The sequence below is a fragment of the Salmo trutta genome, chromosome 5, assembly GCF_901001165.1.
Source record: "Salmo trutta chromosome 5, fSalTru1.1, whole genome shotgun sequence".
NCBI lineage: Eukaryota > Metazoa > Chordata > Actinopteri > Salmoniformes > Salmonidae > Salmo > Salmo trutta.
The window spans coordinates 1,908,125-1,932,139 of record NC_042961.1 but is presented as its reverse complement, the minus strand read 5'-3'; the positions used below and the strand labels follow the sequence as shown (position 1 = coordinate 1,932,139).

Below are 24,015 nucleotides of genomic sequence, written 5' to 3'. Positions count from 1 at the left end.
TGGCAACAGTGCACCCCCCCCATGATATTCTGTTACGAGTATTTTGTTGAGGGCATTTCTTTACGAGGGGGGTTGCAAAGGGAGATTTAGCAATTATTGGATTTGATTCCGTGGCTCGAGAATGGATCCCGTCTTTTTCTTTTTATGTGAGCTGAATTAATGTCTATTTTCTTGTATCGGTAGAGTTTTCCTTGGTTTTCTTGTCTGTGAGTTGAAGGTCTATCCCTATTAAACTTAACGCCGACCATTCTGAAATGTAATTCTAAGTGGGGGATTAGAACTAATTCATATTCATGAGCTGGAGGTCACAATAAAAATGGTTCAATTTAACTTTTTCCCTTTTATTTACGTCACATTCTCTCGTTTGAAAGACATTCCTCAAATGTATTGAATGGAATATTTTTTTTTTTCAAAGGATTATTTATACTTACTTTCTCATCGACCGATTTTCTTAAGAGAAATGAGTTATATGTTGTTGGTCAACTAACCACGGAATTAGAATATAAATGTCTTGGTTTCTTCTGGCTGGAACAGCGCCATTTAATGTTTTGTTGTGACCTGAACATAAAGACCCACACGCCCCGGCAGAAATATAGGCTGGATAAAAAACATCAACTTAAATGTGTATTATTTTTATGCTATTTCTAGTATTTAGTTCTATGTTTTTGAAAACGTATTTTTTTTTTAAAGAAACATTGAATTCGAAATACCAAATGTTTTATCTGGACAAGTTAGACATCTCATGATGATGATTGTAAAACATGTATTTTTTCCCCAGTTATTGACAATTAAAAAAAAAAAGTATATTCGACTAGGTTATAGTTTGCACTTATTCTCAACCACAGATTAAAGTGTCCGTTTTGGGGCCTGTTAATTTGCAATGTTGCCGTTCCTTTTTGATAAAAGTATAAATAATAAACGTCTATTTAAGAATACAATAATTGTCATTTCTGTCATATCCTTTTTGGTCTCCAAAATAGGTAAACTTAGCCTATATAATATTTACCAAATAGGTTAGATTAGAATTCCGTATTGCGTCAGGCTGTTAATTTGATGCATAAATGGTCTGTTTAGAAGAGTTCACTGCAAAAACTGCTCGTATGAGCCACTTTCCAGTCTGTCTGAAATGTTTTCTCCTTTTGACAATATGTCCGGGCCGGGTTTGTCCGGGTTTGTCCGGGTTTGGTGTCTCGACCGAAAGGGGAGGGGCTTCTACAGCTGCTCTGAGCGCTGAGTGGCAGCTCCCGCTGTCTGTCAGAGAGAGGACGCTCACTGATTGGATAGAGTGGGCGGATCGGCAGGTGTCCTACACTCATAGAGGGGCAAGGGTAGTGGGAATGTGATCAATCTCCATCCGTCTACATTAGCAATCACCTTAACACAGTGACAGACACCACGCAAAGCTCAAGCAAATTAGTTTGATTTATTTGGTTTTTAAAAACCCGGAAATCTTCACGATCGACTAACAGGGAAACAACGACAGGGCACGTGCTGGGTGAGAAGTGAGAACCAATAGGCTACAGCTCTTTTCCACAATGCACAGTTTGCACTGTATTTGTTTTTGAGTTGCCGTCTTGAGTTCTCTCTCTTCGGGTTGCCATCCAGACTTCCTCGGTATTGGTGGATAGACGCATTGGGTTCATCTGGTCGCCTTTACCAGGCTACTAAAGGAGAGAAGCTTGGGGATAGGAAGGGGGAAAAAGGTACGTTACTTTAATGGTTTAGATCAAGTTGGAGGATAGTTTTTCAATCCTTTTTTGTGCGTAAATTAGTTTGTTCTGCATTTGAAACAACCTTTTAAACCAAATAAATGTATACAGGCTGTCTCCGATTGCCACACAACGCAACCAGTAGGAAATACAGATGAAAGTCCTATAACTATGTGCGCGTTTTGATTCATACTCCCATTGTCTAATCTATTATTAAATGAATGATCAATTAATACTTGTCAAATCCCCTGAGTGGGCGACTTCAAGTTGAATTAGGTTTATTTTTTTAAACGAGTTGTCAACTTCGAATGTAACTTGGGCCTAATAATTTTAGATTTCCATTCCAATTGAAACATGCTATTTTCTTTTTTTGGGGGGGGTGATAAAATGTCTAAACTACTTAGTGGATAATTGGAGAGGCGTGTATGGGGTTTTGTTAAATTTATTTTGCTGATAAGGAGTCTTGTGAAATGTTCACCCCCGAGGATTAATCTAAATTCTAATTAGGTTCATTTGCACGAAGATGTCGCCTTTTCAAATCACTCCTTCAACAGAGCAGAGGCGGAAAATGTCGTTTTAAAGCACCGTCCGAATACGCAGAAAGAAGAGCCGCGTTTTGGGCCGCACAGCACGGGGGGCCACGATAGTCATCCCGCTGAATAGAAGAGATGAGTTTCCGCTCATTAACGTCAATTTAATTTACAGCTTTTTCATTTTGGATTGTTTCCCCCCTACGTGCACGTTAGTAGCCTAACGATAATTGGAAGTGGCAAGTGAAATGTTGGCTTCTAAATGTCAACAACCAACCGATACAGAGAAGTGTGGCCATGTTTTTTTAGGTTATACCTTTCCAGCTTTATTGGGCTACTCAAGGACTCCACTTTGTACTTATGCTAAACGAACTTTTTTAATGTAATAGAATGAGCCCGAAAGATCTAAATCGTTGATAGTAAAACAATTGTTCCCTAATGGTTGTCATTGAGGGCTCGAAGACTGAGTTTCTATTTGACTGTTTCAGTTTGTGAATAAATGAGACTATGGGATCGAGGCCTACTCACACGTACACAACCCCGGACCAGAGCAACTTTATTTGGCCCGATCGACAAAAACATTTCTCAAACTGGAATTATTAACCCAAAGCACCAGAGTTTCACACACCTCTCATCATATATATGTATAACTATTTTCGGAGTTATTTAGTTCGACAGGCCACGGGGAAGGGACAATGGCCCATACTGACGGTGTGTAATTGAGTCCAACGGATTCAAGTGGGTTGCATATCAAACCGATAGTCCAACACTTAGGCTATTTGTAACATTTTATTCAACAAGATGGGCTAAACGACAAATGGAGATTAGGCACAATTAGGATAAAGTCAAATGTGGCTATCCAGTTCAGACAAGGCATCGGACTTTCTAGGAAACGGCCCACATATATTAATAAAACGTGAATAATGGCTTTATATTAGTTGAACAACTTTAGATGGGTTTTGGTGGAATAGACACCAACAATACATTATGTTCCATGTAGACTGTACGAATTTTAAAAAGCCATACATAAACCCCGCAGTTTTAACCAACAAGCGAATGAATTTAATTATATTTTTCTTAAGCTCATTATATACATGCATACATACACACTTCAAGACTACTCATAGTGAGTATTATAGTTGGGAATACTAAATCAGACGTGTAATGTAGGTCTAAATTCAGAGAAGCAAAGAGGAAAATATTAATTGTAGATCACGGTAGATCACGGAATGTCTAACTAAAACAATATTTCGTTAAACATTGGAAATCATAAACGGGTAATTTCCAATGCATCTCAAAGGAAGAAAAACAGAGCGTCATTACCAAAGACTAAGTCATTTAAGTTTTGAAAACCGAGTGGCGTAGCGATCTAAGGCACTGCATCTCAGTGCAAGAGGCGTCACTACAGTCCCTGGTTTGAATCCAGGCTGTATCACATCCGGCCGTGATTGGGAGAGCCATAGGGCAGCGCACAATTGGGCCAGCGTCGTCCGGGTTTGGCCGGGTTCTTAACTGACTTTCCTAGATAAAAACAATTTTTATACCAAACAGGGTTTTCTCGTGTATTAAAAGTACAGCATATGACCATTTGTTTACCAGTCGAACTATTTGTCTTAATCTACATTTATTTTTGCAGTGACTTACATCGGCGCCTCTCTCGTCAAGCTGCAACATCGGGGGAAATCGAACTATTGGCAAGATCTGGGGGGACCCGTGACTGCCTCTAGCATGATGTCATACCTCAAACAGCCCCCCTACGGCATGAATGGGCTGGGGCTCAGCGGCGCCGCCATGGACCTACTGCACCCGTCTGTGGGCTACCCAGGTAGGGAGAAGCGCCTCGCATCCGCCCGTGTTTCAGTGGAATGTGTTAGAAAAACAGGTTCTGGATGCGAGGCTAGCTCGGTGCACGGCCCATCGCCCGGGGCTCACACACTCTGAGATGTCTCTCTCCAAATGGAAATGCAACTAATAAGGACAAACCTACAGTCAATAACCAAACATACAACATGTCTGAACAGCCAACGATAATATCAGCAGTGTGAACGCTGGTGGTTTAGACCTGGTCCAGACCTGGTCCGGGCTTGAGGACACCACATGTTGGATAAAGATAATACTGATTCTGAGCGTAATAGGCTACAACTCGAAATCAAACGCTATTTGAAGTGGATTTACGCGTGGTTAGCCATGGAAACGTGAAAATAAATAGCCTAAAAATATATTGTATTTTTGGATAGTTTTTTTTATTATAGTTGGTAGACTACATCGAATATTGATATATAATGAGAAAAGAAATATCAAATTGTAACATAATAAAATGTTGACTGGTAGGACAAAAATAGACTAGCTCAATATTGATCAAGTGGCACGAATAATTGTCTTAATATGATTAGTGTTTCTGCTCAAAATAGACAAATCATTTTAAAGTTTTCATTTCAAATCTCTTGCTCTCTGTTTCAGCGACGCCTAGAAAACAGCGTCGTGAACGGACCACGTTCACGCGCTCGCAGTTGGACATCCTCGAGTCGCTCTTTGCTAAAACTAGGTATCCGGATATCTTCATGCGCGAAGAGGTCGCACTGAAAATTAACCTTCCGGAATCCAGGGTCCAGGTAAAATGTCAACTTTTTTAAAACTGTATTCGCTCTGCTTTTTGGGAGACAGCGATTCATTAATCTCAGGGATTGGTTCAGGGATTGGTTCAGGGATTGGTTCAGGGTTTAGGGTTGTTGTAACCAACTGAATGACGGACAGTATAGCCGCCCACCACTGTAACCCCTCTTATGCTCCATGGAAAACAGACTTAAGCCATACTTCTCACAGCGAGGAGTTAGCTTCAATAGTGCACCAATGACGTTTCCCCATAAAGTCATTGAGCTTGTATCGGTGATTTGGTGAGCTATTGACTGGGTAGCCTCTATACATATAGTATTGGCTATACCATGTGACTATCTGAGGAATGGTGGTCTTATCTGTAGTTTATTCATTAGTTGTTATCAAACTGAACACCATCCAGGGTAGTGATGTACAGGCTGGACCTAGAATGTTAACACCAATTAAAGGCCCCATCCAGGGTAGTGATGTACAGGCTGGACCTAGAATGTTAACACCAATTAAAGGCCCCATCCAGGGTAGTGATGTACAGGCTAGACCTAGAATGTTAACACCAATTAAAGGTTCACTGTTGGATGCCATAAAAATACTCATCCTCCATATAGAAACTCCCAGTAAGTGTTTGGGTAAATGGCCGACGTTTCGGCATCACTTTGCCTTCTGCAGGGTGCCGACATGCCATTTATTTATATATATATTTTTTAGATGTAGCTTTGTTGAACTTAACATAAGTCTCTCACACACAGTCCTATAGGCTACTCATGTTCTGAGCAAATTGGTTTTAAAAGGCATGAGGTCGGCACCAAGGCCAACCTCTCACCATTTTGAAGTTGTTGTTAGAATGCGTGTGAAACCAAATGCTCTACATGATCCTCCCCTCTTGGTGCTATAGAGTTACTGTGCTCTGAAGAGAAACTCTATCACCTGTTATCTACAAGGGTGGCATCCCAAATGGCACCCTATTCCCTACATAGTGCACTACTTTTGACCGGGACCCTATGGGACACCCTATGGACCCTGGTCAAAAGTAGTGCACTATGTAGGGAATAGGGTGCCATTTGGGACAAACACAAGGTATGAAACTAGAGAAGGGAACAGGCCTGGGTGGAAATTAACATTGATACCTAATAACACCAATTTTCCTCCATAATGTTCCATCTTTTGTCTTTAGAAATGTACTGTGAGAGCCTGAGGTATCGGATGTCTGCGTGGCTAACTCTTGGTTTGGTTAGGTGTGGCTTTAACATGTGGTTGGTTGCATTTGGTTCTGTTTTAATGGTTGATAGGTTCTGTTTGGTTCTAGATGTGCTTTAACAGTTGATTCTCTGTTTGGATCTAGGTGTGGTTCAAGAACCGACGGGCGAAGTGTCGGCAGCAGGCACAGAGTGGCAACAGTACCAAGGCCCGTCCGGCCAAGAAGAAGTCATCTCCGGCGAGGGAGAGCACCGGGTCGGAGAGCAGCGGCCAGTTCACCCCGCCTGCCGTCTCCAGCGCAGTCTCCTCCTCTTCTTCCTCCTCCTCCACCAATCACGCGGGGGCGGGCCTCAGCAACACCTCTACCTCCATCAGCACCGTCTCGTCCATTTGGAGTCCCGCCATTTCCCCGGGCAACGGCCCGTTAACACCCGCCTCAGCCCCGCCGCTCGCTGAGCCCCCAGGACCCCCGTCCAACGCCTCCTGCATGCAGCGGTCGGGGTCAGTCTCGGCCGCCGCCTCCTATCCCATGTCCTACAACCAGACGACAAGCTACGGCTCCTATAACCCTACCCCATCCAGCTCCTACTTCAGCGGGGTGGACTGTGGCTCCTACCTGGCCCCCATGCACTCTCACCCACACCACCAGCTCAGCCCCATGACGGCCTCTTCTATGTCGGGTCACCCTCACCACCACATCAGTCAGTCTTCAGGACACCACCACCACCACCACCAGGCTTACGGAGGCTCCGGCCTGGCCTTCAATGGCTCAGACTGCTTGGATTATAAAGAGCAGACAGCGGCCTCCTCGTGGAAACTCAACTTTAATGCCAGTGACTGCTTGGACTACAAAGACCAGGCCTCCTGGAGGTTCCAAGTCTTGTGAGGACTACAAAGACCAGGGGACTCATGTCTTGTGATTGGTTTACTTTTTGTCTTCCTTCTGTATTTTCTCTCCTTCCCTATTTGGTTTCCTCACTCATAATTTGTTGATTTTTAAAGAGAAAAAAGTATATGAACTTTAAAAAGTAACAGCAAATATAGTTTGGATGGACAGAAGCTCATTGATTGGACTTATTTTTATTATTTTAAATAAACGGTCCCTTTTTAGCTTATGAAAACAACTTGAGAGGAGAGAGGTCTATGGACTTGATTTGAAAAGTCGTTTTTACTTTTGTCAATGAAGAAATGTTTCGACCTTTTAACTATGGACTGTTTTAACAAATGTTGTTTCAACCAAACCTCTGTGACCACTAGAGTCGTCCTGTCCTGGCTCTGGCGATGCGCTCGTGTCTGTCTCTAGAATGAGGATTACCTTCCGGTCACCGTGCCAGTGCACGCGCTGCTTACCTCCGTCCATTTCCAATCAAATCGTGTTTTTATTTCTGAAATGTGTTATTTTTAGGATGAAAGAGATTTTAGTCAGCGACGTAAAGGCGCTGAAATATGTATATATGTATTTGGGTCAGTTACAGTGACCACGTTTAGTTGGTGTTTCTGAATTTGAAATTGTTTAATAAGAACTTTGAAACAACTATAGCCGATGTAAATCTTTCCAAATATTCCAAAGATAACGAATTGGCCATGAAGTTCCATTTTTATATACGTTTTCCTTTATAGAAAAAAAAATACATTAGACAACTTGAAATGTCTTGGAGAAACGAAATAAGAAAATTATAGAAGCAAAAAATGTATTGGATCATGTTCAATCAGGATTGCAGTTTTTCAAAAGGAAAATATCTTTTAAAAGTTAAAACATGCCTAACTCTGGCATTTGTCAATCGTAAAATTGGACATATTTTAACAATAGCACTTGACTTCCTGTTGAAGTCAAATTGAATCATTTTTTAAGAATGTGGATTGAATGTTCCAAAATGGCAGTGAAATGTTGACTGTATCTCAAGGCGATCACCCTTATCCATCCAATAAAGACCCGGCAACTCATTTCTCACTGGATTCTGTTTGACCCGGATTAGCCTACTGTTTCACCCAGTGCCCGACTCGGTCTGATATAGGTGTCTGTACTGGTGTTATGTGCAGGTAGGCCAAGCCTGTGCCCTAATTTATGTAGGAATTCCTGTTTCCATGTAAACAAGTCACACTTTGTTTTATATGCTTGTTGAAATGTTAATTAGACTAAGTGTAGGCCTAACGGGGTGAATTGATGCAAATGACTCCCATAATTAAAACAAGTTAAAATACATCGTGTAGACCTACAGGACATATTACATTTAAGAGTGTTTGTTTATTTAATCCCTGTGGTCAAATTGAAACGCTGAAATCACTTATTGCTTTAGGGAAATTAAAGTATTTTCTTTTGACATGCAGCGTTAAAACGCTTTAAATATTGAGTCTGTCACATTTTGATCACGGAGTAATTGAATGCGCATATAATTACAAACGCGCGGTATTTCAGTGTAGCGCCGAGAGTCGCGTTTATCCAAAATAACCTGGAAGAATTTCACCGCCTCTGATGCGGTAATTACGTAGGTGGGGCCGGGTTAGCGGGTCAAAAAGCGGAGAGGGAGGCAGCTCGAGGGCATAAACCCATTTTTAAAAAAAGGGAAAATCGGCGGCGTTTTGCCAAGGTTGTTAAGACGTGCATGTTTTAACGGTGTGCGAAGGCCACGCGGATAATGATACTGCCAGAGGAAGATGGGTCTTGAGAGGGAGGAAGATCCAACATTGTTGAACTCTGAAGGCTAAGACCAAAAACAATCATTGACAAGGCACCGTTCTTTATTAGTTGTAGGCTTTGGAGTTATCGTAGATTGAATTGGACTATTTCATTTTAGCGGCACAGGATCTTCTAGGAATACAGGCATAATGCACAGGCCATCTATTTGCAACAATTGATTAAGGGATCTATCAACAAATCCCAGATTGCCCATTTAATGATGAATAGTATGCAGTACCAGCTAAATAAACACACTGGGATACGTCCCAAATGCCACCTATATTTCCTACATAGTGGAGAATAAAAATTTGAGATGCGCGGCCTCTCGCTAACTAGAACATTATACTGTTTGTTGGAGTATGCCCGCGTGCGCTGTGAGACATCTGCGACACCGCGAGTGTACACAAACACGCGGGCAGAATTTGTCAAATTTGCATCAAACAAACATTTGCAACCAATCTTGGGTATTAAAAAAAGGAATTCGAGTATTCTGCAGCCTCGTGCCCTTACGCGAAACACTTTCCAACAAACACGACCAGGACTTGAGAATTAGATATTGGACTTGGCGCAACGGAATTGGTTTGACGCATAGGTCAGGTGGAACATTCGATTTAAAACATTTTTCAGAACGGTCCATTTCATGGTCTTTTACTTTATAATTTCGTTAAATAAATAGTAGCCTATGTCTCCTATATTTAGCCGATTAATAAACATAAGGCTACCATTTCGTTTTTAAAATACTGTTGGGACTTAGTAATTCATAAAATGTCTCTAATTATGAAAACAGTAGATTATGTAATGTGTTGCCCTATTCGGTTTAAAGTCGCATGTTCCATACTCTCTCACTATCTGTCCTGTGTTGTCCGTTAGTTCTGTATAAACTAATCACGCAAGGGACAAGGAACTGGATTAGCTTGAATCCGTTATGTTTTAAACATCCACCCATGAAATAAAATAAAGTCCTTTTCGTTCAGACAAATACATGCTATATAATAAAAAGAAATACAGTAATATATGACTAGGTAAACTGGCTTTGCACATGTTTGGCAATGGCAGCATATGTTAGGTCCTCCACTTCCGATACAGCGATAGAATAGCATTTACAATTTCATACAGAAAACAGGCAGCACAATTCTGATCTTTTCCCCCCACTAATTGATCTTTTGACCAATCAGATCAGCTCCAAAAAGATCTGATGTGAAAAGACTTGTGATTGGTCAAAAGAGCATAATATTGGGCTGCCTGTGTAAACGCAGCCTTAAAGAGACGCTCTGTAATGGATTATTTCAGCTGTGTTTACACAGGCAGTCAAATTCTGATATTTTTGCCCTATTATTGTCAAAAGAAATCTGATCTGATTGGTCAAAAGACCAATTAGTGGCAAAATATCAGATTCGGGCTACCTGTGTAAACGCAGCCTAAATTGCTGTATTTTCTCTCTGCTTCATCATTATATTACCACTAAAAGCTCAATGTAGCGACACCAGTTGGAAGCTAAGTGAGGTGAGCAGGAACTTGCAGGCCACAGCCAATGGGACAGCACACATATTTTTGCCATGGCCTTTTAGGTGTAAAGGTCAAACCTTGGGGCCCGATTAAATCCCATTGTCCATTTTCAGCTATGCCCCTCTTAAAGGCAATGTTTCCGCATTCACACTAAACACTAAACATGTATCAATCGAAAAATGCCCTTAAGGGGGTCTACTCAGTCTGCATGGCTGAACTGTTACAGATTGCATTAGACATTTAAAGGTAATTTCTGATTGAGCCAATATATGCAGTGTTTACTGTAAATGCAGTCTCCGCTAACGCGAGAACATTGCCTTTAAGTGTCAATCGCGCTTTAACGTGGCTCTTTCGCATTACAGATAAACTCTAGCTCTTAGCTGTCTATCCTCTCTAGTCACGTTTATACCTGCCACTAACATGCGTCCTTCGTCCTGATCTTGTCAGTTTATACTTGGAAGATCTGATCACAATCAGTTCTCAATGAGTCTTTTAATCGTCTACAGCTGTCTGAAAATGTGAACACAATGTGGACACAATCAGGACTCTCTGCCATGTTAGCACCAGGGACTTTAATGATCTACGGGACTATAATGTGTACAGTGTATGTCATCTTTAAGATCACTCCTTTAAACTTAACCTTATTCTTCCATAGTGACCTTTTCATGTTGTCAGAACCATCCAAGCTCGTTTTAAAACAGCTTTTCTACATGTAATTGTCTAGATGATAGTCTGTAAAGGACATCCAGAGTCCTATAGAAAACTAAACTGTCTCTCTGATGATAGTCTGTAAAGGACAGCCAGAGTCATATAGAAAACTAAACTGTCTCTCTGATGATAATCTGTAAAGGACAGCCAGAGTCATATAGAAAACTAAACTGTCTCTCTGATGATCGTCTGTAAAGGACAGCCAGAGTCATATAGAAAACTAAACTGTCTCTCTGATGATAGTCTGTAAAGGACAGCCAGAGTCATATAGAAAACTAAACTGTCTCTCTGATGATAGTCTGTAAAGGACAGCCAGAGTCATATAGAAAACTAAACTGTCTCTCTGATGATAGTCTGTAAAGGACAGCCAGAGTCATATAGAAAACTAAACTGTCTCTCTAGATAATAGTCTGTAAAGGACAGCCAGAGTCCTATAGAAAACTAAACTGTCTCTCTGATGATAGTCTGTAAAGGACAGCCAGAGTCATATAGAAAACTAAACTGTCTCTCTAGATGATAGTCTGTAAAGGACAGCCAGAGTCATATAGAAAACTAAACTGTCTCTCTAGATGATAGTCTGTAAAGGACAGCCAGAGTCATATAGAAAACTAAACTGTCTCTCTGAGGATAATCTGTAAAGGACAGCCAGAGTCATATAGAAAACTAAACTGTCTCTCTGATGATAGTCTGTAAAGGACAGCCAGAGTCATATAGAAAACTAAACTGTCTCTCTGATGATAGTCTGTAAAGGACAGCCAGAGTCATATAGAAAACTAAACTGTCTCTCTGATGATAGTCTGTAAAGGACAGCCAGAGTCATATAGAAAACTAAACTGTCTCTCTGATGATCGTCTGTAAAGGACAGCCAGAGTCATATAGAAAACTAAACTGTCTCTCTGATGATAGTCTGTAAAGGACAGCCAGAGTCATATAGAAAACTAAACTGTCTCTCTGATGATAGTCTGTAAAGGACAGCCAGAGTCATATAGAAAACTAAACTGTCTCTCTAGATGATAGTCTGTAAAGGACAGACAGAGTCATATAGAAAACTAAACTGTCTCTCTGATGATAGTCTGTAAAGGACAGCCAGAGTCATATAGAAAACTAAACTGTCTCTCTGATGATAGTCTGTAAAGGACAGCCAGAGTCATATAGAAAACTAAACTGTCTCTCTGATGATAGTCTGTAAAGGACAGCCAGAGTCATATAGAAAACTAAACTGTCTCTCTGATGATAGTCTGTAAAGGACAGCCAGAGTCATATAGAAAACTAAACTGTCTCTCTAGATGATAGTCTGTAAAGGACATCCAGAGTCATATAGAAAACTAAACTGTCTCTCTGATGATAGTCTGTAAAGGACAGCCAGAGTCATATAGAAAACTAAACTGTCTCTCTAGATGATAGTCTGTAAAGGACAGCCAGAGTCATATAGAAAACTAAACTGTCTCTCTGATGATAGTCTGTAAAGGACAGCCAGAGTCATATAGAAAACTAAACTGTCTGTCTGATGATAGTCTGTAAAGGACAGCCAGAGTCATATAGAAAACTAAACTGTCTCTCTGATGATAATCTGTAAAGGACAGCCAGAGTCATATAGAAAACTAAACTGTCTCTCTGATGATAGTATGTAAAGGACAGCCAGAGTCAGGAACAGATTCCATGTGGGTTAGAGATCTCTTGCTCCCTCCACCCTCCTGGATCACCAGGGCACCGTGTCCCTCAGTGTGAACTGACCCTATGGCCTAGCTACTTTCTGCCTGAGTGAGCCTGGGCCGTGTTCCAAACAGCATCCTATGCCCTACTTTTAACCAGGGTCCATAGACAGTAGTGGTGCACTATATAGGGCATAGGGTGCCATTGGAAGCATTATACCCTAGATAGGCTCAAATACCTGTTGACGTTTTTCCAACTACCTTATCCAGGAAATGAACTGGGCTGGACTTTCTTTCTTTTTTTGCATACATGAATGTGATGTATCAGTGAGTGTGGGAGAGCGTGTGTGGGAGAGCGTGTGTGGGAGAGAGCGTGTGTGGGAGAGAGCGTGTGTGTGAGAGAGCGTGTGTGTGGGAGAGCGTGTGTCTGAGAGCGTGTGTGGGAGAGCGTGTGTGTGAGAGCGTGTGTGTGGGAGAGCGTGTGTGTGGGAGAGCGTGTGTGGGAGAGCGTGTGTGAGAGAGCGTGTGTGTGGGAGATATGTATGTGGGAGAGCGTGTGTGTGGGAGAGCGTGTGTGGGAGAGCGTGTGTGGGAGAGCGTGTGTGGGAGAGCGTGTGTGGGAGAGCATGTGTGGGAGATATGTGTGTGGGAGAGCGTGTGTGGGAGAGCGTGTGTGTGGGAGAGCGTGTGTGGGAGATATGTGTGTGGGAGAGCGTGTGTGGGAGAGCGTGTGTGGGAGATATGTGTGTGGGAGAGCGTGTGTGGGAGAGCGTGTGTGTGAGAGCGTGTGTGAGAGAGCGTGTGTGGGAGAGCCTGTGTGGGAGATATGTGTATGAGAGAGAGATCCAGTGGGCCTTCCCTGAGATGGACCGATAGCACAACCTGCATGCTGGGACAGTTCTCCTCCTTTCCTCATCCAACCTTGTTTTTCATTGGCTGTCTAGCGTCGCCAGACCTCAGCATCTACACGTGTTGATAGGTCAGTCTGAGGAGCGAGACGGCAGGGGGCCGGGCCTGGGAGAAGACTTACCTGAGGAAGAGGTTAAACAGAGTTTAACGGGGTCGTGTTCATTAGTGCACAACGTAGCAAAGCGTTTTGCAAACGGATTATAAACATTTCTTATTGGACAAGTCCAAAGTAGTCCCTCCCTGCTTGTCTGTTTTTCCCCCGTTTGGGGCCGAATGAACACGACCCTGTACTGACATGGTGTAGGCAGGAGTGACGGCTCTAGTTTCAATGGTGCTTTGTGATACGAGGCTGTCCTGTCCAGCCTTGGGTTTTGTTCGGCAGGTATTTTGGCTTTGTTTTATGCGTCAATTATGTCTGGGACTGGTAGAAGAATCAAACGTTTTAGATTCCAATTGATAATTGGTGGTGTTGCGAGAGGTAATTAACAAGCGGCAGGGCAGCTTTTTCGAGACCCGTTTTGCACAGGAAGCCAGCAAGACACTTTTCCCCCTCTGAGGAAGTTTGTAATTTAGAAAAATACTCACAATGTTTGACTTTTGAATGTCATCAACATTTTTTACCTGATTTGATACTAATCATAAATGGACACTTTCAACAGCGGTGAGCAAAACAAGACCTCCTTAGTATTACACTTCAAAACTGCATTAAAAGGTTGAAACGCTTCTCTCCTGTTATGTGATGGTCAGGTCCCTCCAAGCCCCAGAGAAAGCCTCCAAGCTCCAGAGAAAGCCTCCAAGTCCCAGAGAAAGCCTCCAAGCTCCAGAGAAAGCCTCCAAGCTCCAGAGAAAGCCTCCAAGCACCAGAGAAAGCCTCCAAGTCCCAGAGAAAGCCTCCAAGCCCCAGAGAAAGCCTCCAAGCTCCAGAGAAAGCCTCCAAGTCCAAGAGAAAGCCTCCAAGCTCCAGAGAAAGCCTCCAAGCCCCAGAGAAAGCCTCCAAGCCCCAGAGAAAAAGGAGCTTCCTTCCTATATGAAAGCAGCTTACTCATCCCCATGACAACCCAGGGAGTGCATTCACAGTATTCCTACTAGGTTTGGATTGGTAAAGCCCAGCTGAGTGCACACCAAGTCTATGTCCAAAATGGCACCCTATTCCCTATATAGTGCACTACTTTTGACCAGGGCCCTATGGGACTAGGGTGCCATTTGGAACACAAGCTGGCTCTCCCTGACTGCTGCTTGCATCACACTCAAGACCCAGACTCCCCTCAATACCCCCCAGACTCCCCTCAATACCCAGACTCCCCTCAATACCCCCCAGACTCCCCTCAATACCCCCCAGACTCCCCTCAATACCCAGACTCCCCTCAATACCCCCCAGACTCCCCTCAAGACTAACCCCCAGACTCCCCTCAATACCCCCCAGACTCCCCTCAAGACCCCCCAGACTCCCCTCAATACCCCCCAGACTCCCCTCAAGACCCCCCAGACTCCCCTCAATACCCCCCAGACTCCCCTCAATACCCAGACTCCCCTCAATACCCCCCAGACTCCCCTCAATACCCCCCAGACTCCCCTCAAGACCCCCCAGACTCCCCTCAAGACCCCCCAGACTCCCCTCAATACCCCCCAGACTCCCCTCAATACCCCCCAGACTCTCCTCAAGACCCCCCAGACTCCCCTCAATACCCCCCAGACTCCCCTCAAGACCCCCCAGACTCCCCTCAAGACCCAGGTTCCCCTCAAGACCCAGACTCCCTTCAATACCCCCCAGACTCTCCTCAAGACCCAGGTTCCCCTCAAGACCCAGACTCCCCTCAAGACCCAGGTTCCCCTCAAGACCCAGACTCTCCTCAAGACCCAGACTCTCCTCAAGACCCAGACTCCCCTCAATACCCCCCAGACTCCCCTCAATACCCAGACTCCCCTCAATACCCCCCAGACTCCCCTCAATACCCCCCAGACTCCCCTCAATACCCAGACTCCCCTCAATACCCCCCAGACTCCCCTCAAGACTAACCCCCAGACTCCCCTCAATACCCCCCAGACTCCCCTCAAGACCCCCCAGACTCCCCTCAATACCCCCCAGACTCCCCTCAATACCCCCCAGACTCTCCTCAAGACCCCCCAGACTCCCCTCAATACCCCCCAGACTCCCCTCAAGACCCCCCAGACTCCCCTCAAGACCCAGGTTCCCCTCAAGACCCAGACTCCCTTCAATACCCCCCAGACTCTCCTCAAGACCCAGGTTCCCCTCAAGACCCAGACTCCCCTCAAGACCCAGGTTCCCCTCAAGACCCAGACTCTCCTCAAGACCCAGACTCTCCTCAAGACCCAGACTCCCCTCAAGACCCAGACTCTCCTCAAGACCCAGGTTCCCCTCAAGACCCAGACTCTCCTCAATACCCAGGTTCCCCTCAAGACCCAGACTCTCCTCAAGACCCAGGTTCCCCTCAAGACCCAGACTCTCCTCAAGACCCAGACTCTCCTCAAGACCCAGACTCCCCTCAAGACCCAGACTCCCCTCAATACCCAGGTTCCCCTCAAGACCCAGACTCCCCTCAAGGCCCCGGCTCCTAGGCTCCCCTCAAGACCCAGACTCCCCTCAAGACCCAGACTCCCCTCAAGACCCAGACTCCCCTCAAGACCCAGACTCCCCTCAAGGCCCAGACTCCCCTCAAGACCCAGACTCCCCTCAATACCCAGGTTCCCCTCAAGACCCAGACTCCCCTCAAGGCCCCGGCTCCTAGGCTCCCCTCAAGACCCAGACTCCCCTCAAGACCCAGACTCCCCTCAAGACCCAGACTCCCCTCAAGACCCAGACTCCCCTCAAGACCCAGACTCCCCTCAAGACCCAGACTCCCCTCAAGACCCAGGTTCGCCTCAAGGCCCAGACTCCCCTCAAGGCCCCGGCTCCTAAGCTCCCCTCAAGACCCAGACTCCCCTCAAGACCCAGACTCCCCTCAAGACCCAGACTCCCCTCAAGACCCAGACTCCCCTCAAGACCCAGGTTCGCCTCAAGGCCCAGACTCCCCTCAAGACCCAGGTTCGCCTCAAGGCCCAGACTCCCCTCAAGACCCAGGTTCCCCTCAAGGCCCCGGCTCCCAGGCTCCCCTCAAGGTGTTTGACTTGGATGGCCCAGTTCTAATTCTGCACATGGAGGGCTTCTTTCCTTCTTTGAGGTAATCACTGATCTGACAAGGGTTGATTGGGGGAAGCAATAGGATGGAAAATGTACCCAACACCAAACAAATCAGTAGTAATATTACATCTGATATAGTAGGCTATAGGCTAGGCTACATCCCTGAGGGCGCGCCAGAGAGAGAGACAGAGGGACAGAGAAACAGACACGAGAGACAGACAGAGAGACGGACAGAGACACAGAGAGACAGACAGAGAGAGACAGAGGGACAGAGAAACAGACAAGAGATACAGAGAGAGGCAGAGGGACAGAGAAACAGACAAGAGAGACAGCCAGAGAGACAGACAGAGACACAGAGAAACAAACAGAGAGACAGACAGAGACACAGAGAAACAAACAGAGAGAGACAGACAGAGACACAGAGAAACAAACAGAGAGAAACAAACAGAGAGAGACAGAGAGACAGACTGAGAGCCAGCCAGCCAGCCAGCCAGCCAGCCAGCCAGCCAGCCAGCCAGCCAGCCAGCCAGACAGACAGACAGACAGACAGACAGACAGACAGACAGACAGACAGACAGACAGACAGACAGACAGACAGACAGACAGACAGAGACAATATTACTATATTGATATTGATTACTACATTGTTGGGTTTAGAGCTTGTAAGAAAGACAGTTCACTGTAGTTGTGCACGTGCCATTAAAATGTCAAGCGTAAACCCATAGAGTAGCTGTTGCACATGGGAGAAGCAAGATAACGTGGGTGATGACGGATAATGATGGGTGGGTAAGACGCGCACGCTGGAGGCTAGCTTCATTTCCAAACGCTAACAAGGCCGTTCCCCCACTACACCACGCCACACCAGGATAGTAATAGCACTGTCCTAATAGGCTCATCTCTTCCAACCACCTCAGATTGCTGGTCTCTTTCAGAGTGGGGAGTCTATTAAAGACCTACTCAATATATTTATTATTACACTTGAAGGGCAGTTTCCTGGACAGATTTAGGCCGGGATTCAACCTGACCAGGGGTTGTCGACAATGAGGCTTTTAAAGGCAGTTTCCGGTTGAGCTGCCACATGTACCGTGAATAGAGATTTCCGCGAACGCACCGCACAGTCAGATAAATATATACATTTACCATATTTTCTGATTTTATTGGACAGATGGAGAGGATGACAGTGGGGAAAGAGAGAGGCTGGGTCAAAGGGCAGCAGATAAACCTATGCTGACATGTAGACGTGTGTGGTCTTAGACCTGTCTGGTCTCAGGTGACAGAGGTTTCCTAACAGGAGAGAAATCTGATGTGGGTTTAATCAAAATAGTGTATATATTAATAAACTTGAACGGATGGTTTCCCCAGACGGATTAAACCGAGTCCTGGACTGAAAAACTTGGTTCTCTATAATGGGTTTTAGCCCAGGACTAGGTGTAATTTGAGATGATTTAACTATTTGTAGTCCTAGCCTACGCCTCAAGGCCTACAGTAGACATATAAAAACAGATACCAAATGTAGCCCAATTACTTGTATTCCAGTTTTTGTAGGTTTTATTTGAAGATGTCAAGTCATTGCATTGTGATATCAGGCTACAGTAGTTGTTTGAACGTGACATATATCAGGAGATAAAACCAAGGACATATCACTTATCCAGCTGCTCTCTGAGTATCACTCACCAAAACACACCCTTTCTGTTTACATAACACAAGTATTAGCCTTGTATCAGCAGACAGAAATGGATTTATTTTCACCAATCTCTCTCCCAAAACGATTGACTCCGAAAAAACATACAATGATTATTATTTTTTGAACCCAAACAAAACAACACAAAGAAAGAAAACACAGAAAACCAAGCCATCCTGACTGACTGGTCTTTTCTGTCCATTTCACCATACTTTCCAGCATCGGATTGGTTGTTGTATATATATTTTAGAAGCAAATCCTCTTAGAATGCAGAGTAAATAGATTAGGATACAGTGGCGGATTAGGGTCTGCGCGGTGCTGTCAGATTAGTCCCGAGCGCAGCGCGTCGACAGCTCGTGACAAGGCCGTGGCTGCTGTTCAGGAAAGGGGCTCGAGCTGCTCCGTTCGGCGCGCAGGGCTGCTGCCCGTGTTCACCGCTTAAAAATCGCTTGTTATATTATTGGCTTCCGTTCATGAATAAAAAAAACGTCGGCAGCCCGTAATCTCGACACATACACACAGTAGCCTACACGGTACACAGTACAATACCGTAGGCCACATCATCTGATAAACTACAGAGAGACCAAACATTCACTGCCTCAGCATGCCTAATGATAGTGGCTTTGACATATTTTAGTGTGCAACAAATACAAGGGACAGGCCTAAAAGCCACAAACACAAGATACAAAACCTCTTTAATACAGCAACACAACAGGTTAGTTTACAGCTCTGTATTAGAATACTGTAAAAGGTGACCAGGGTCAATCATGAAAAACAAAAAGCTAATTTACTGCACTGTTTTAAACAAGGCGGGGATTAAAGTACAATTCAATGAAATGGGCAGAAAATGTAAAACACAATTTTTCAGCAGGAGGGCTGGGTGAGAGAACAGATGGGTCTGGACAGGGCTAGGCATAAATATCCTATACAACCTTCTGTTAGAATAAAACCTACTAGCAAGATATTAGCATAATTATTCACATTTCACTTAGACTTAAATTCATAATTCTTAGGCTAATCACGCATCAACATTTCAGAATAGAGCTAAATCAGTTATCAGATATATTTACAGAATATATTTGATTAAAGTAATGCATTGAAAAAGATGGAGTTTACAGTCGAGAAAGAAAAGGTCAAAGACCAAAATTAACCACTTTCAGCTTCCCTGAGTCTTCGTTCACCTGAGATGGGTAAAGAAAGAGGGGTCAGACAGGATCAGTAAATCAACATGACTTACTCTAACATCTCTGTCAGACAGGATCAGTAAATCAACATGACTTACTCTAACATCTCTGTCAGACAGGATCAGTAAATCAACATGACTTACTCTAAGATCTCTGTCAATCAGGATCAGTAAATCAACATGACTTACTCTAACATCTCTGTCAGACAGGATCAGGAAATCAACATGACTTACTCTAACATCTCTGTCAGACAGGATCAGTAAATCAACATGACTTACTCTAACATCTCTGTCAGACAGGATCAAGAAATCAACATGACTTACTCTAACATCTCTGTCAGACAGGATCAAGAAATCAACATGACTTACTCTAACATCTCTGTCAGACAGGATCAGTAAATCAACATGACTTACTCTAACATCTCTGTCAGACAGGATCAGGAAATCAACATGACTTACTCTAACATCTCTGTCAGACAGGATCAAGAAATCAACATGACTTACTCTAACATCTCTGTCAGACAGGATCAGGAAATCAACATGACTTACTCTAACATCTCTGTCAGACAGGATCAGGAAATCAACATGACTTACTCTAACATCTCTGTCAGACAGGATCAGTAAATCAACATGACTTACTCTAACATCTCTGTCAGACAGGATCAGTAAATCAACATGACTTACTCTAACATCTCTGTCAGACAGGATCAGGAAATCAACATGACTTACTCTAACATCTCTGTCAGACAGGATCAGGAAATCAACATGACTTACTCTAACATCTCTGTCAGACAGGATCAGGAAATCAACATGACTTACTCTAACATCTCTGTCAGACAGGATCAGGAAATCAACATGACTTACTCTAACATCTCTGTCAGACAGGATCAGGAAATCAACATGACTTACTCTAACATCTCTGTCAGACAGGATCAGGAAATCAACATGACTTACTCTAACATCTCTGTCAGACAGGATCAGTAAATCAACATGACTTACTCTAACATCTCTGTCAGACAGGATCAGTAAATCAACATGACTTACTCTAACATCTCTGTCAGACAGGATCAAGAAATCAACATGACTTACTCTAACATCGCTGTCAGACAGGATCAGGAAATCAACATGACTTACTCTAACATCTCTGTCAGACAGGATCAGTAAATCAACATGACTTACTCTAACATCTCTGTCAGACAGGATCAGTAAATCAACATGACTTACTCTAACATCTCTGTCAGACAGGATCAGGAAATCAACATGACTTACTCTAACATCGCTGTCAGACAGGATCAGGAAATCAACATGACTTACTCTAACATCTCTGTCAGACAGGATCATTTCTGAAAGAGAGACAAAGGTGGAACACGCGGTTTAGGCGAGCTGCACCTATGGTAAGCATGTTTAACATAATATAATAATATGCCATTTAGCAGACACTTTTATCCAGAGAGACTTACAGTCAAGCTGCATACATATTATATATGGGTGGTCCCAGGAATCAAACCCACTACCCTGGTGTTACAAGCTCCGTGCTCTACCAAATGAGATAGATAGATATAGATAGATACCAACCAACGCGCACACACACTATCAGTAGGCCTCAATCATACAGATACTCTAACTCTCACTCTCACTCTCACTCGCCTCTCCTTCTCCTCCTTCTCCTCTCTCCTCTCCTTCTCCTCTCCTCCTCCTTCTCCTTCTCCTCTCCTCTCCTCTCCTCCCCTCCCCTCCCCTCCTCTCCAAACCATTGTCACTCAGAGCGACCTCCCCAGCCTTGAGCGTGAGTTAATAGTGGTTATGATTGACATTAAAACCCTAACAACGTTAACTAGACACATATTTAAACAGCAATGCAAATTCTTCCTCCAATAGCCTCCAGTCTGGATTACTAAGTGACTGTGTGATTCAGTGGTGCTGGTGCCGAGACAATCTCCCACTAATCGCCCCCCCCCCCCCCCCCCCCCCAAAAAAAATATTACTACGACAAAGATGACGAGGAATGCGTCCTAAATGGCATCGGATTCCCTATCTAGTGCACTACTATAGACCAGAGCCCTATTCCCTATCTAGTGCACTACTATAGACCAGAGCCCTATTCCCTATATAGTGCACTACTATAGACCAGAGCCATATTCCCTATCTAGTGCACTACTATAGACCGGAGCCCTATTCCCTATCTAGTGCAGGGCCCTATGGGATTCCTATGGGCCCTATGGGATTCCCTATGGGCCTTGGTCAAAAGTAGTGTATGTATATATATATATATATATATATATATATATATATATATATATACACACACACACACACACACACACACACCTGTTTGTCTCCATGGTCCTGCCTGATCAGTGCTCAGGGTCCCGGTGTTGCTCTCCTCCAGTGGCCAGCTCCTGTTGGTTGGTCCTGCTCTGCTGATTGACCAATCACAAGAGAGACAGTCAGAATGTGCAGAGATCTACTGGATCAAGCAGATGGCCAAGGTATCTGCCAGTAACCATCCTGGATGGCCAAGGTATCTACCAGTAGTAAGTAGCCATCCTGGATGGCCAAGGTATCTGCCAGTAGTAAGTAACCATCCTGGATGGCCAAGGTATCTACCAGTAGTAAGTAGCCATCCTGGATGGCCAAGGTATCTACCAGTAGTAAGTAGCCATCCTGGATGGCCAAGGTATCTACAAGTAGTAAGTAGCCATCCTGGATGGCCAAGCTATCTACAAGTAGTAAGTAGCCATCCTGGATGGCCAAGGTATCTGCTAGTATTAAGCGCCCAGAACGGCTCATAGGAGCAGGGGCCTGTTTCTATAGCAGGAGGCTTCGCCTCATCTGGACCTGAAGGGTTTCTCAGAACTTTGACAGCTCTGTTATTGAGACCAGGACAACAACATTAAGGTAAGAAACCGTATACAATTCGTTTTTTATGTTGGTAATTCTAATATTTATTTTTTATATTTTTCCGATTGATAAAATGAATCTTTGAAATGAACCTTTGATAACAAGCCGAGTAGACAGTCAGCCAAAACGAGGCAAGGTTGCTAGCTAGTTGATTTATCTCTTCTCTTGTCTTTTTCATGTTCATGTTTTATTTGATAGCTGTACAAAATACAATGCTCATATTGACAATTTGAAGAGCATTTGTCATTAGGTATTAGCTTGAGCTAAAACAAACTGGCTATTGTCTGATTGGATTTGTAGCTAGAAGAGTAGTAGCTAGCTAGCTAAGAAGAGAGTGCTGCAGCAGGATTGCTATTTCACCAGTAAAATGTATGATACCGATATAATTATTAGCTAGAAAGATAGATAACTAGCTACATATCTCATTAGGTAGCCACCTCTTTATCTGTGATATGATTCCTAAAAATAGTTGTTTAATTGGTGTTAACATAATTTACAAACGAAGCATTTGTGTTTAGTGGGTTTGCGAGATCAGAGGCAATAGGGATGACCTGGGATGTTCTATTGATAAGTGTGTGAATTGGACCATTTTCCTGTCAAAATGTAACAACTTCTTTTGGGTGACAGGGAAAATGTATGGAGTAAAAAGTACGTTATTTTCTTTAGGAAGGTAGTGAAGTAAAGTACAGATACCCCAAAAAACTACTTAAGTAGTACTTTAAAGTATTTTTACTTAAGTACTTTACACCACTGCTTGTACATCAAGCTGCCACGCTCCATAAACATTAAGAAGGAAAGAAATTCCACAAATTAACTTTTAACAACACACACCTGTTAATTGAAATGCATTCCAGTTGACTATCTCATACAGCTGGTTGAGAGAATACCAAGAGTGTGCAAAGCTGTCATGAAGGCAAAGGATGGCTACTTTTAAGAATCTCAAATATAAAATATATTTTGATTTGTTTAACACTTTTTTGGTTACTACATGATTCCATATGTGTTATTTCATAGTTTTGATGTCTTCACTATTATTCTACAATGTAGAAAATAGTAAAAAAATTAAGAAAAACCCTTGAATAAATATATAAACACAATTGTATAAGGAATTGGCAACTCGTTCTCATTCTGAGAAATAAGGTTGGACACTTGACACTTTCAACCTCTGAACAAAGTGGGCAGGATGATATGCTGTTGCAGGTGGAGATGGACAGTAACGGGGCTTCATAACAATTCAACTGTTCTGCCTTGTTAGCTAGCAAATAGATCCACGTTGGCTGAACAAAACATTAAGAACACCTGCTCTCTCCATGACACACTGACCAGCTGACTCCAGGTGAAAGCTATGATCCCTTATTGATGTCACTTGTTAAATCCACTTCCATCAGTGTAGATGAAGGGGAGGAGACATGTTAAAGAAGGATTATTAAGCCTTGAGACAATTGAGACATGGATTGTGTGTGTATGTCATTCGGGAGTGAATGGGCAAGACCAAAAAATGTAAGTGCCTTTGAGCGGGGTACGGTAGTAGGAGCCAGGCACACTGGTTTGTGTCAAGAACTGCAACGCTGCTGGGTTTTTCACACTCAACAGTTTCTCGTGTGTATCAAGAA

The 24,015-nt window shown here is 43.6% G+C and overlaps 2 protein-coding genes and 1 long non-coding RNA gene across 4 annotated transcripts; 2 read left to right on the top strand and 1 right to left on the bottom strand.

Annotated features, from left to right (window-relative positions):
* Positions 1-1,225: 1,225 nt before the first annotated feature.
* LOC115193502 (homeobox protein OTX1 B-like) lies at positions 1,226-7,990 on the top strand. Of its 2 annotated transcripts, XM_029752190.1 has the most exons (5): positions 1,226-1,495; positions 1,606-1,703; positions 3,876-4,064; positions 4,700-4,851; positions 6,192-7,990. In XM_029752190.1, exons 3-5 carry the CDS (start codon positions 3,968-3,970, stop codon positions 6,930-6,932), a joined length of 990 nt encoding a protein of 329 aa, XP_029608050.1. In that variant the 5' UTR covers positions 1,226-1,495; positions 1,606-1,703; positions 3,876-3,967; the 3' UTR covers positions 6,933-7,990. The 2 variants fall into 2 exon arrangements, with proteins under 2 accessions (XP_029608050.1, XP_029608049.1); XM_029752189.1 differs by having other exon boundaries at positions 1,226-1,703.
* A 6,247-nt stretch (positions 7,991-14,237) lies between these two features.
* On the top strand, positions 14,238-16,643 carry LOC115193441 (proteoglycan 4-like). Its single transcript, XM_029752129.1, has 5 exons — positions 14,238-14,531; positions 14,838-16,031; positions 16,076-16,201; positions 16,246-16,371; positions 16,428-16,643. The coding sequence occupies exons 1-5, from the start codon at positions 14,238-14,240 to the stop codon at positions 16,641-16,643; spliced, it is 1,956 nt and encodes a 651-aa protein (XP_029607989.1).
* A 1,515-nt stretch (positions 16,644-18,158) lies between these two features.
* Positions 18,159-21,953, bottom strand: LOC115193500 (uncharacterized). Its single transcript, XR_003878188.1, has 3 exons — positions 21,830-21,953; positions 20,816-20,844; positions 18,159-19,499 (listed from the first exon to the last, which is right to left on the bottom strand). It is a non-coding gene; the product is annotated as an uncharacterized LOC115193500 (long non-coding RNA).
* Between the last annotated feature and the right edge of the window lie 2,062 nt (positions 21,954-24,015).